This window comes from Equus caballus, chromosome 24 (genome assembly GCF_041296265.1).
Source record: "Equus caballus isolate H_3958 breed thoroughbred chromosome 24, TB-T2T, whole genome shotgun sequence".
Lineage (NCBI taxonomy): Eukaryota > Metazoa > Chordata > Mammalia > Perissodactyla > Equidae > Equus > Equus caballus.
The window spans coordinates 47613811-47627233 of record NC_091707.1 but is presented as its reverse complement, the minus strand read 5'-3'; the positions used below and the strand labels follow the sequence as shown (position 1 = coordinate 47627233).

Here is a 13423-nt window from a genome sequence, read left to right as displayed (position 1 = left end):
ATATTCGAAGAAAACTTGCACAATAAAAAAAGAGGCATAGATCTCAACAATTGAAAAAGGCTGATGCCTCAGAAAACAGACTTAATATCATCATTAGAAACAACCTTTAGAATGAGTGTAATAATTATTTCAGAATGATTCAAGGAAATATTGCAGCCATGAAAAAAATTGGAGACATCGTACCTGCAAAAAAGGTGTTGGAGATTATAAATGAGCTCAGTGGAACAGCTCAGGAGATTGACTGAATAGCTCAATGGACCCAACCAGACAGCAGATGAGTGAGTAGGGAAATGAAATCTTCTGAGACAGATTGTGTGTTGCTAATCTAGCTCTATGTGCCTGATATCAGAACTTCAAAATATATAAAGTCAAAACCGATAGAAATACAAGGAAAAATTGACAAATACATAATGATAACAAGAGGTTTTAACACAACTCTTTCAGAAATGGTCATCTCAAGTAGTCAAAAGAACAAGTCAGTCTATAAGGAATTTGAATATTACAGTTCATATTCAGACATACGTGTGTGTGTTTGGGCAGAAAATACACATTTTTTTCAATCTACATGGAATATTCATACAAGTGACTTTATTTTGTAATAAAGTCTTGATGAGTTTTAAAAAGGTTTAATACAGTCCACGTCTGATAACTTTAAATCATTAAAATTCAAATTTTAAAAACACAAAAAAATGATGAAAAATAGTACATATATACACACCTCTCTTCAGTTCACCCTCCCCTAAATTTCTGTCTAGTCTGACTTATGAACATAGACGCAAAAATCCTGAATAAAATACTGGGGAATCAAATGCATCAGTATCTAAAACTGCAGTAGACCAGGAGTCTGGAGAGCTTCTCCAAGAACGCGAGGAAGTTTGAGCATATGAAAATACATTGAAATAATTCACTTTATCAATGAATTAAAGGAAAAAGAATCTCAACAGAGGCCATAAAGATAGCAGGTACAATTTAACACCCATTTCTCGTTAAGCTTCTGCAAACCAGAAATAGAAGTAATATTCTTCAATCTGATAAATAGTATCTGTGAGAAATCTATCAAACATCATATAAAATTAAGTATTAGAAGCAGTCACAATTAAACGTTTCCATTTTATTTCATTCTGTATGGTCTAGTTAAGGCAATATGACAAAAATAAATGAAGTATAAATATTGGAAAGAGATGAAACTCACAATTTGCAGATATAATTATTTACTTAGAAAATATGGAAGAATCAACTCGCAAACTATTAAGCTAATAATAATTATTAATGTAGCCCAATGAATATAAGACCAACAAAGAAAAATCAATAATGTTCCTATCTATTTATAATAACCAGTTAGGAGCTATAGTGAAAAACAGCCCACTCTTCATTTCCACACAACCAATAAAAGATGTAGAATTTGACCTGAAAATATGTGCAAGACGGGTATGAAAAGAATTTTACAATTTAACTGAAGCCCGTAAAAAACATCTAATTGAGAGATGTCACATGCTCCTGATGGGAGGATCCACTGCTGCAAAGCGGTCAGTTCTCTCCAGATTGATCTGGAGTTCAGAACAATTGCAGTCAACCCACAGAATGGGAGAGAATGGTTGCAAATCATATATCTGATAAGGACCTAGTATCCAGGCTATATAAAGAACTCTTACACCTCAACGACAAAAAGACAAACTACCCAATTAGAATTGGATGACGGTCCTGAATAGACATTTCTCCAAAGAAGGTATAGAGATGGGCCAACAAGCCCATGAATAGACTCTCAACATCATTTGTCGTTAGGGAAAGACAAATCAAAACCACAGTGAGATACCGCTTCAGGTCCATTAGGATGGCTATCATAATTTCTTTAATGGAAAATGGCAAATGTTGGCAAGGATGTGGAGAAATTGGAAGCCTCATGCATTGCTGGTGAGAATGTAAAATGGTGCAGCTGTTGGGGAAAATAGTTTCGCGGGTCTTCAAAAAGTCAAACATACAGAATTACCATCTGACTCAGCAATTCCACTCCTAAATATATATCCAAAAGAATTGAAAATGTATATTCGAACGAAAACTTCATATTAGCATTATTCATAACAGCCATGAAGGGGAAACAACTAAATGTCCATTAACTGATGAATGGATAAACAAAATATGCTGTAGCCATACAATGGAATATTCTTCAGTCATAAAAAGGAATGAAGTACTGGGACATGATGCAACATGGATGAACCTCAAATACAGTATGCTAAGTGGAAGAGGCCAGACACACAGGCCACATATTGTATGATTCCGTTTATAAGAGATGTCCAGAATAGGAAAATTGATAGAGATAAAAAATAAAATCAATAGATGGGCTAAAGGGAGGGGGCAATGGGGAGTAACTGCTAATCGGTACGGAGTTTCTTCTTAGGGCAACGAAAACATTCTGGAATTAGATAGTGGGGATGATTGAACAACATTGTGAATATACTAAAACTCCCTTGTACACGTGAAAATGGTTTAAAATGGTGAATTTTATCTCAATAAAAAGAAGAAAAAAAGAAGCAAAGGGATGAGGGAGAGATAGTAATCTTTAAAAAAGTAGAAGGAAGGATAACGTTTTAAAAAATAGACTTGATTATCAAAATCAAAAGCCAGTTCTTAAAAAATATAATAATAGGGGCCAGCCCGGCGGCACAGGGGTTAAGTTCACCTGCTCCACTTCAGCAGCCCGGGGTTCACAGCTTCGGATCCTGGGCACGGACCTATGCACTGCTTATCAAGCCATGCTGTGGCAGGCATCCCACATGTAAAGCAGAGGAAGATGGGCACGGATGTGAGCTCAGGACCAGTCTTCCTAAGTAAATAGAGGAGGATTGGTGGCGGATGTTAGCTCAGGGCGAATCTTTCTCAAAAAAAAAAAATTAATAATAATAATAATAAACCAATCTCTAGCAAGAGGGATCAAGTAAAAAAATGAACGGTAAACGGACAGTTACAGTGGAGATTTTAAATATCATTGATGAATACTATGAGGAAAGACAGGCACAAAATAGTAGGTCTGGAGCTTGTTCTGTAGTCTGCAGCGCCCCCGCCATAGCAAGTCTGCTCCTTTTAGGTCTCTGTTTTCACGCTCACAATGGGAGGGGCCAAGGGCAGGGAGTTGGCAGTCCTGATATACTGCATTCAGATGACACAGTTTTTCTGGGTCCCATGCATTTTAACCATCAACAGCCCGTAGGTAAAATGGCAAGCAGCTGAGTGGTCCTTGGGTTCCAATTACCAAGCGAAGAGACCAAATTCAAAAATACTGTATTTTTACTCTTACTTTATTATTAATGGATTTCTTTTCCCTTTTAACTTCTCAGGGATTTTATTCACTCAGGGACCAAATATTTATTGAACATGTGACTCAGTTTGCAAAAATCCTGCCACAAAAAAAGCAAGTCAACCTATGTTAATTCTATTTGCAGAAATCTGGAAAATTCAAACAGTGTGCTAACGTGTCTACTCGGGAGGAATGTAATTGCACACAGGATCAGAAATTATCGCATGCTGTTGCTTTCTCAGATTGCAGAGAAAAAGTAAGATAATTTTTAATTATCTAAAGACAGAGGACTCTCATATTAATAAGATTTTGAAATAAGGATTTTGGTTAAACGTGAAAACTGAGACATAGAAATAATGTCTTATTATGACATTGAACTAAATATGACAGAGAGTTATGAGGATCTGGATTGAAATGTCCCCAGACAAGTTGATTAACCTCATCTGTAAAATACAATAGTACCTACACTGCTCTGTCCATTTTACAGGTTTTTATAGAGATATATACAAACACACATGCATGTATCTATATGAAAACAATTTGTAACCAAACACTACACTAGATTGTGGTGAATATTGATTCATTCAAAATTGAGTATCTAATGTGTATCGGGTTCTGGGAAAACAAAGGTTGAAGTTCTTGTAATCAAGGAAGACATATAATGTGTTGGTTAAGAGAGTGGATTCTGTGTGAAAGATTTCATTCTGTTAGTCTCAAAGAATTTAAAGGTCTATCGAGTTACTGGTAGTGTTCGCATTAGCTGAGTTAGGGGTGTACTTAGTATAAGTTTCAAGTAGATCTGTTTCAAAGGCCTTGTAAGACTATAGGTAGCATTATATTAAGAGATTTCATATAAGAGTATATTGAGCATAGAGTTAGCATTCAATAAATTAGGAGGGTTGCTTTTATATACCTCTACAGCTCCCCCCTTGCTGAATTACCATATTTCTTGAGCATTTCCTATCTACTAACCTGCTCTAGGCTTTCTCTGTGATTTTTCTCATTTCATTTGAGGCACAGAGAAGCCAGATAGTTTGCCAAAGATCAATCATTAATGTGTGATGGAGGCAGATTTGAACTCTGACTCCAGAGCCAGAGTTTAAAGAGTGTGCCTGAAAGTTCGCGGCTGGCAGGGAGAGGGGTGTCAGGGAGATGGGCAAGAACAATTCGTGCAGAACCTGTGGGATATGGGCCAGCCAAAAAAGTCTGGCTACCATCACAGTAAATTCCTGTAAAAAAGGCCAACAGAAAGTTCTGAGTTTTGTTACCACAACGTTTGTGTGCTACTTTTGGAGTTCACATTGATTCTCCTGTAACACGGATTATTTTTTCGTGCCTTGAGAAGGTAGAAACCCCAGGAAGCCCATCTCGTGTAGACTAGCCAAACTCTTGGGAATATATCTATTCACTCCTTACCGGGAAATGAGACTAGTATTGAATTTTCCGAATTTACATTCATTCTTGGAATTTGCATTTTAGGTTCCTCGTTTTAAGTTTCCAGTTACACAGTATCCAATTTCTCTGGAAATTCACAGTGAGGATGGACGCATCCCACTGGAAAGTCCGTATCTAGTGACTGTGACTGAAGTGAATGAGAGGCGGAACTGGAAACTAAGTAGGGCTTGCTTTCTCCTAAAATTATTTTGTCTTTTAAGTCGTGTTGTTATTACCTAGATAAGTGGCTTACAAAACCTGTTTACACGAGAGACAGCCAGGAATTCTTTGGAGAAGAATTCGAATCAGTTGGAACATTGCCGTTCACTTTACTCGTTTAGGTTCCCGCATGCTTTAGCATCACTTCCAGTGACCTGGGTTCTATGGCATAACCGCATTTTTGAGGAATTTGAACTGTAACATATTTTGAAAGCCATTTTCTAGATTAGTAACAAAAGTGATTAACTGAATTTGTGCTACACGTAGGTCTGGTGTCCCCTTCCATTGCTTATGCAATGTTACAGAGGAGGTTATAAAAGGTGTTGCCCGATAATCTGTAGGACCTATCATCTAATTATACGAGCAAAATTTCTTAAAAGGTGTATGCTAAAATAATTGAGAAGGTGCAGAAAAATTTCTAAATAAGAAAAATGAAATGTATCACAATTCAATTGCATCTCATGTATACAACTTTTTGCTGCACATTTTATGTTTGTTCTTGTAGGAATATTTTGAGGCAATTGATCAATAGATCAATAGAATTAAATGAAATTTTGATCAGTCATTAATATGTTACCAAATATCCAGATATTTGATATTCAGTGAGTCTTACTTTGCCCAATATATACATTTTTTCTTAAATTTTTTTTCCTCTTTCTCCCCAAAGCCCCCCGGTACATAGTTGTATATTCTTCGTTGTGGGTCCTTCTAGTTGTGGCATGTGGGATGCTGCCTCAGCTTGCTTTGATGAGCAGTGCCATGTCTGTGCCCAGGATTCGAATCAACAAAACACTGGGCCGCCTGCAGCGGAGCGCGCTAACTTAACCACTCGGCCACAGGGCCAGCCCCCCAATATATACATTTTTGAAATGAAAAGTCCAGCAGAGAAAACTGCTAATTTTCTGTCTTGTGCTGGAGACTGCTCTTACTGGCTTTTGAGCACCGATTGTTAAATATTGTTAAATGTTCACGCATTTTGCATGCTGGTGGTTAGACCATTGGTAGCTTGAAGTGAGCTTGAAACTGGGTGAGAATATTGACACCATGGAAACTGACAAATGCTACAATCAGAGCTCTTTTTTCTTTTAGATCTCATGTACCATTACACCGCTGCAATTTCTAACCCACACACTGCCTATCTGGTTTTAGAAAGAATCATGAGAAAGATAGGAGTAACTGATCCCTTCTTTTGGAAAAGATTTAAATGATTCTATTGTGGAACTTTTCTGCCCCCTTACTGAAAATCACCTACCATCCACAAAGGTGGTTCTGAAACTATCTCATTGCCAAAGACAGAAAGCATGTGCCAGTCAGGACTGGTTGTGAGCGTGGGGCTGGAAGGAGGGGCCAGCCTGAGTTAAGGGGGTCAGGGATCTTGTCCTTCTTGACAAGTCCCCCGAGGAGATGCAATATCAAATTCTAGACCTAATCTCCCTAAATACATCTTCCACAAATTAAAGCAGAATTGAAAGAACAGGATAACTCAGCCATGTTGTGGAATGGAATCTTTCATTGTACCTTAATATATGTAACAAATTGTGTGCAAAATGAGAAAACAGCGTCAGTGTGCTTAAAATATACTTCATGTACTTTTAGAACACACTGTACCAGAAACTGTAAGCAAATTGAAATTTTACTTAGAACCGATTCTTCATGCCCAGGTGTATAATCCTTCAGGCCTCAACTTAAGTATAAAGGTGAGTTGACAGCATTTTTGTTTGTCCTGTTTTGAATTTAGATAAAACGTATATGTCTAAACAAAGTTTGGTTTTAGTTTCGAGGTATAGGTATCCACGAATGGTGGAAATAGCATTTTTAAAGTTTGCAGAGAGTGTTTATTTTTTCTCCGTTTCCCTTGATGTTATTATTTCTAAAGGTATCTGAAAGTTGAATTTAACATTAACTTACTAATTTTTGAGCTGATAGGCAAGACTAATACATTACCTATTAAGGTGGAGCAGAAAGGGTGTTTCCCAAAGTTAGAGGGAAAACGGGCTCAATATTCTTCACCTGGATATAGCTGCCCATAAGAACATATGAAGTTGATATAATCCAGGGAATTGTTGTGAAAACCAATAAAAATTAGAAGGCAATCACAACCATAAAAATGAGGATTAGCCCACAGTACACATCAAGGCCATGTTAGGTTTTTTGTTTCTGTTTCATCATTCTACAAATAAAAGCATCAGCTGTTGAATCCCTCATCTTAGAGTCTCGTCCTTCTCCCTGTGTTTTTATTTTGATCCATGAAGTGTATGCCCAAAAGCCTTAGGAAGGTGACTGGAATTTTTCTAGGCAACATCTAGAGGGACAGTAGCCCCAGTGTATTTTTTTACTTAAAAGGACATAAGTGTCAATGCTGCTAATGACCAGGTGTGTTTTTTTCCACAGGGATCTGAGCTTTTTCACTTCAGAGTGTCAGTTGTTCCGGGGGTCACTTTTTGTAACTTAGTTGAAGAATTTCAGGTACAGTGAATGCGCAGGTATCCGGTGGGGTGATGGCTGGGGAAATAACATGACATGCGTCAGTCCAAGAGAAACTTAAGGGAAAAAAAATGGTAGAATTTGTGTGATGGACAAGGCCTGGAGACAGAGGATCCTGGAGACTTGTAGTGACATTGTCAGTAATGACGGGGTTAAGGCGCATGACAGGTGGCAGGACTGATGGATGCTGTGGAAATTTTATTAAGTGCCTGTACTTTTTTGTTGTTATTGTTCCACCTTCCTTATTTAGGTCAGTTTCTGATTTTTAATGCCCTTCCTCTCACCCCCACCTCCTGACAGAGACACATGGCTGTAACATTTTAGTTTCCAATATGATCCTCCCTTTGGTTATTTGCATTGTAATGGTAGAGTCTTAAATACCCCCAAAGCTTTCAAAATTGAAAAGAATTGAGAGCCAAAATCAGTGTCCCCAAATCACCACATGATGTGCAATGACTCATTTTTGCTTATTTATGTAATGACATCTGCTGCCTGTGGGGGGTGGGAAGAAATGAGGATTTGATTAAATTGATCAATGATTCATTCATCGTCAAATACTGATGCCATATTACCAAAAAACAAAATTAATCTCTCCCTCCCTCTTCCCCTTTCCTTTTTCTATCCTGGCCCCACCCCAAGGCCAGCCCAATAATGGATCTACACAACTGCAGGGGTGGGTGGCCACGGCAGCAGTGCAGACACCCAAGACCCTGGGGGGAAATTCATCCCCCTAGATAGATAAACTAGGAAGAGAAACACTTGTCATATGAAGAGTGTGAGAGGAAATTCCCATTATTTTTCTCTCTCTTTTTTCACCTCTTTGTCACAAAGGCAGCCCCAGTTTCAGGGAACAGCACAATAGTACAGGGGGCTAAAATTCTCATAGAATCCCAGCTTTCTTCCCAGAGGACTAGGAAAAAGGGCCTCTGGGAGTAGGGAGGGTGGGAGGAATCCCTAAGAGAAGAGAGCTGGAGAAGGAGATTCCTCATATATGAACTAGCATAAGTACCAAGGATCACAGGAGCAGAATACACTTAAAGAAGAATAGTAAAGGAGTCAAAATAAAACTACAATATAAACACCACGTAAGTTCCAGAATAACGCCTGAGTGGCAAAGGAACCAGGCAGACACAATAGCACAGCAAAGGCTTTGAAAACTGAACTGATGTTGGAGCCACCACCTACAGACAGTAAAGCATGACTTGTGATCCAAACTCAACCAGTGTGATGGACTCCTAAAACAAACAAAAAATCAACATTTTCCAGAGAATTTTTAACAGGACCCAGAGTCTCCCAACGTAATATCTTAAATGTCCAGGATACAATCCAAATTTCCTCAATAAACCAAGAATTAAGAAAATGTAATCAATTCTGAAGAGAAAGGACAATCAGCCAATGACAACAAATGGAATTATCAGATATTTTAAACCAGCTTTTACAACCATGCTCCATGAGGTAAAGGTAAACTCTTTTGAAATAAATGGAAAGGGAAAGGGAGAGATTCTCAGCAGAGAAGTGGGAGCTATAAAAAGGAACCAAATGGAAATTTGAGAGCTGAAAAATACAATATTTAAAGTTTAAAAATCACTGGATGAATTCAGTAGCAGTATGGATCTGGCAGAGAAAAAAATCAGTGAATTTGAAACTAGATCAGTAGAAATTCAACCTGAAGATAATAGATTGTAAAAAGAATAGCCTTGGGGACCTATGTGACAGTATCAAAAAGTCTAACATTTATGTCACCAGAGTCTATGAAGGAGAGGAAAAAGAGATTGGTGCTGGAAAAAAAAATCTGAAGAACTAAGGGCTGAAAATATCCCAAATTTAGTCAAGACATAAATTTACATATTCAAGAAGCTTAATGAATCCCAAACAAGATAAACTTAAAGGAATGATGCCTAAACACATCATAATCAAATTGCTAAAAATCAAAGATAAAGAAAAAAATCTTGAAAGCAGCCAGATAAAAAACCACTACATATAAGGGAATGACGATTCGAATGACAGCTGATTTCTCTTCAGAAATCATAGAATCAAGACGAAGGTTGTACAACATCTTTAATGTGCTGGGGGCAGAAGTAGGGTGGGGAGAAAGGACCGTCAATCCAGAATTCTCCGTCTAGTGAAAATATCCTTCAGGAATGAAGGAAAAATAAAGGCATTCTCAGATGAAAGAAAAGTAAGATAATCTATTGTCTAAAAAAAAATGCTTAAGGAAGTTCTTAAGGCTGAAAAGAAGTGTCAACAGAGGGAAATGAAGCTTCAGGAATGAAAGAAGGGCCGTAAAAATGAGTAAAAGAAAAATTAGGAAGTGATTGCACAGTTAATAAAGGAAGAGAATCATTAAGAAACGATAGAAAATGGTCATAAAGTTTCTTGGGACTGTGGAAATCTGCTTTAGAAAGTATCCTGAAACAACGGAATGCAAGCATGATGCTGGATTTTCCCTCACCATGAAGGACACTGTTGGGATAACTGACAAAATTTGAATAAGGTCTGTAGATTAGATAATAGCATTGTCTCAGTGTTAACTTCTCGATTTTGATAATTGCACCGTGGTTATTTAAATGAATTCTTTGTGTTTAGGGAAATACAAACTGAAGTATTTTGGTGGTAAAGAGACATTGTGTCTAGAACATACTCTTTTATGATTCTGGGGTTTAACCTTTTTTTTTTAGACATGGCGTGGAATATTTGGATAGTCAAAGAAAGTTGGAAGGGAAATATTTGAAGAAAAACTGTTTTTAAAAACTTTAGAGGTAGCAATTTAGTTGGAGAATACAGAATTCAGAGGTGATACAGGTTTCTACTCTTGGGAATGCCATGGATGGCTTAACTGAGCAAGTGAAATTTTCATATTGTGTAGTAAGGTGGCTAAAATTTCATTTTAGGTAGAAATGGGTAAGGCAGGCACTCTGGGCGGCGGGAACAGAAGCCCAGATATGGGAAAACACAGATATGGGAAAACAGAAAACTTATCTCTTGAGTAGCTTCTATCCATTTGGCTGGAATGTAAGGTTATCTATGAGAAGGTGGGTAGGCTAGGGTCAAATTGTGGAAGATCTTGAATGTCAGAAGGAAAACTTTAGAACGTTCCTGTCAGCAATGAGAAGCTATTAAATATTTTTGAAAAAAGGTTTTCAGGGAAAGGCAATGCTCTATGGCAGCCCGATCAGAGTGAACCACAGGACTTTTGCTCAAAATGCTGGGACGTGGACTTGCTCTTTCTTAATGATATTGAACAAGGAATCTTGCAGCCCCAGGAGCTGCTGTCAGCCATGAGGGTTGTTGGGACTATGAGGGCAGTTATCCAACATTGAGCAAGCAAAACAGAGAGACGGGAAAATATATATATATATTATGATCACAATGGATTGTTTCCTCTGGTTCTTCCCAATTTGCACATAGAAAAGCAAGTTCACTTTTGTAATTACATGTAGCACACAATTGTCTCTCTCACTGGCCACAAACAGACTAGATCTTTCTTAGCAGAGCTAATTATGCAACCTCTTCTGATGGTCCAGTTTAAAAGAAAGATTTTTATCTTGTAGAACTCTCATCAAGACCACAAGTAGTATATCACATTCGATATCTAACAGCTTTCTATCAAATCCCCGATAATTCCAGGACCATTGGGCATATAGTCTGAGCTCTAAAGCACAAGAGGAGATGGTTAAACCAGCTTATCTGTTACCATAGAGATAATTATCTTCCCAGATTGGAAAGAATGACTTCTCACTGCTTTCCACGTCACTTGACCAGGTCTACCCTTTAAACTCCTTTGCTTACAACACCCCACTTCTGGTACCAGTTCTGTATGGTCAAGATTCTTTTAGTTTCACTTTAAAAAAAATTGTTATGTAGACAGACTGATGTTTTACAAGGATTAATCTGGCAATGTTATTAGGTCAACATCGATTGACAGCATAGAAAGGAGGCTATTAGATTAGCTTATTTATACGAAGTGAGGTGATAAAGTTCACAACAGCAGCATTGAAAGTGGAATGGAAAGAAGGAATCTGAGAGGAATTGAAAAAGAATTGATAGCATATAAGGACTCTAAGAAAAGAAATAACCTCCTTGGGTCACTGGGAGGATGGTGGTGACTTTAACTTGAGCCATTCCCTGAAGCAGCTTATCCGTTCTTTTTCTTGTCTTTAGCATTTTTCCACATTCCCTCTGTCCTATTTCCATTCATCTCCACTTTCTCTACCTCAAAAGATGATCTTGCTTCCACTGCACAGAGAGAACATAAGGGCTTGAATCACCTTCCTCCCTTTATGCTCTCCCTTCTACATTGAACATAAAATGGCACCCATCCTTGCCTCGTGTCTCAGAGAAAAAGACGTCTGTGTGCCTCTCTGTCAGTGATACTCTCTCTCCTCTAGGATCTTGTTTTTATTGATTATCCATTGAGGCAGACGAAATATTTGGAATACACAAATTTCCCTATGTCATCACTGGTGTAGAGGATTTTCTAAGGAGACGTGACAGCTTGAAAGAGCTCATGCTTATTCCCCCTACCTGGAACGTCCCTTCTTCTTCTCTTCTCTGAACCCGCTTATTCAGGATCCAGCTCAGGAAGCGCATTCCCTGTCCACCCTAGGTGGTCAGGTATGCCCTAACCGTGTTCCCACGGCACTTTGCCGATCCCCCTGTAACGAACATAGAACGTTTTCCTGCCATCTAAGCATTATCTGCCTACCCCTGCCATTAAAGACACAGGATAATAAATAGAATTCTTATCCCCTCTTTATTGTGTGCAAATTGTTGTTTGTCAGATGGCCAAGATTTGTGGCTGCTGAATATCTACATAAGTCGGGGCAGAAGTTTGCTAAGAGATTAATAGTGTCTCCACCATTGTGGGAAGGATGTAAAGTTCAGTGTTTTAAATGACTAGATTCAGAAAACTTAAAGACTTTGCTTTTTCTGTTACAGATTTATGTTGATGAAGCACCGTTGCCATTTCCAGGACACACACTTATTGCCGTCGCAGCAGCTGTAATGTTGGGGGGATTAATTTTTATAACATTTATGTTTCAACTACGTAACATCCACCCATGGAATGTGTTCCGAAGACTCTTTCGAAGAAACAAAGTGAACTTTTCCAATTTTAATGCCAATCAGCCGACTCATTGATGAAAATCTGAGTAATGAATGAACAACAATCGTACTTTTCTCTTCATTTCCTAGTTCTATTAGACAATTCCTAGAACAATATATGTAAACGTTAATATAAAAACTAGATTTAAAACTACAGAATTACCATTATAACTCAAATTGCTATTTGTCAATGTTTACCATCCATTCTTTTATTTTAAATGTATAGAAAATGTCTTATGTCAACACTTATATGGAGGATCTTCCGTGAGGTTTTTAGAAAAATATAAAATGGTAGTCATCTCTGTGTGGAATGGGTTTTCTGTGTTTTTCGGCTTTTCTTGACTGGAGCCCATTCTGTGGGCTCAGAACACCAGCGCTGCTCTCTTCAGAGAGGAGTCGGAATGGAAGGCAGCCACGCGGGGGGAGATGGGTGGGGAAGGAGGCTCGTCTGCAGGCCTCATGGGAATTGAAGATGAACCCATTTGGGTTTCTCGAAGCACCTTCAAAACCAGATTGTAGTGCCTGAAAGGGAAACATGACCCCTTCTCAGGGATGTTGGAGGAACACAGCATCTAGGTGAGGCATTGGTTCACAGACCTACATGCAGGTTGTAGAATTCTGAAAGATGTACCTCCGTGTGCTGTCTCAGAGCACCTGTTCCCAAGCACAGTCCTGTGCCTCTTAATGATAGGGATACGTTCTGAGAAACGCATCTTTAGGTGATTTTGTCATCGTGCGATCATAGAATGTACTTACACAAACCTAGATGATGTAGCCTACTACACACCCAGGCTATATGGTGCTAGTCTTATGGGACCACTGTCATATATGCAGTCTGTCGTTGACCAAACATCTTTATGTGGCACGTGACTGTAGTCAGAAGATGGCCCA

The 13423-nt window shown here is 38.4% G+C and overlaps 1 protein-coding gene across 38 annotated transcripts in view; it reads left to right on the top strand.

Moving 5' to 3' along the window:
- Nucleotides 1-12847, top strand: part of CATSPERB (cation channel sperm associated auxiliary subunit beta) — a 138969-nt gene extending 126122 nt beyond the window's left edge. For 34 of the 38 annotated variants that reach the window (XM_070249419.1, XM_070249398.1, XM_070249405.1 and 31 more), the window contains 5 exons: nt 3438-3548; nt 4772-4907; nt 6542-6642; nt 7337-7411; nt 12368-12841. In XM_070249419.1, coding sequence (XP_070105520.1) covers nt 3438-3548; nt 4772-4907; nt 6542-6642; nt 7337-7411; nt 12368-12568 — 624 coding nt within the window. In that variant the 3' untranslated portion in view covers nt 12569-12841. Of the gene's footprint in view, nt 1-3437; nt 3549-4771; nt 4908-6541; nt 6643-7336; nt 7412-12367 lie in introns of all 38 variants that reach the window. The other 4 variants (XR_011431954.1, XR_011431952.1, XR_011431953.1 and 1 more) reach the window with 2 other exon arrangements.
- The last annotated feature ends 576 nt before the right edge of the window (nt 12848-13423 follow it).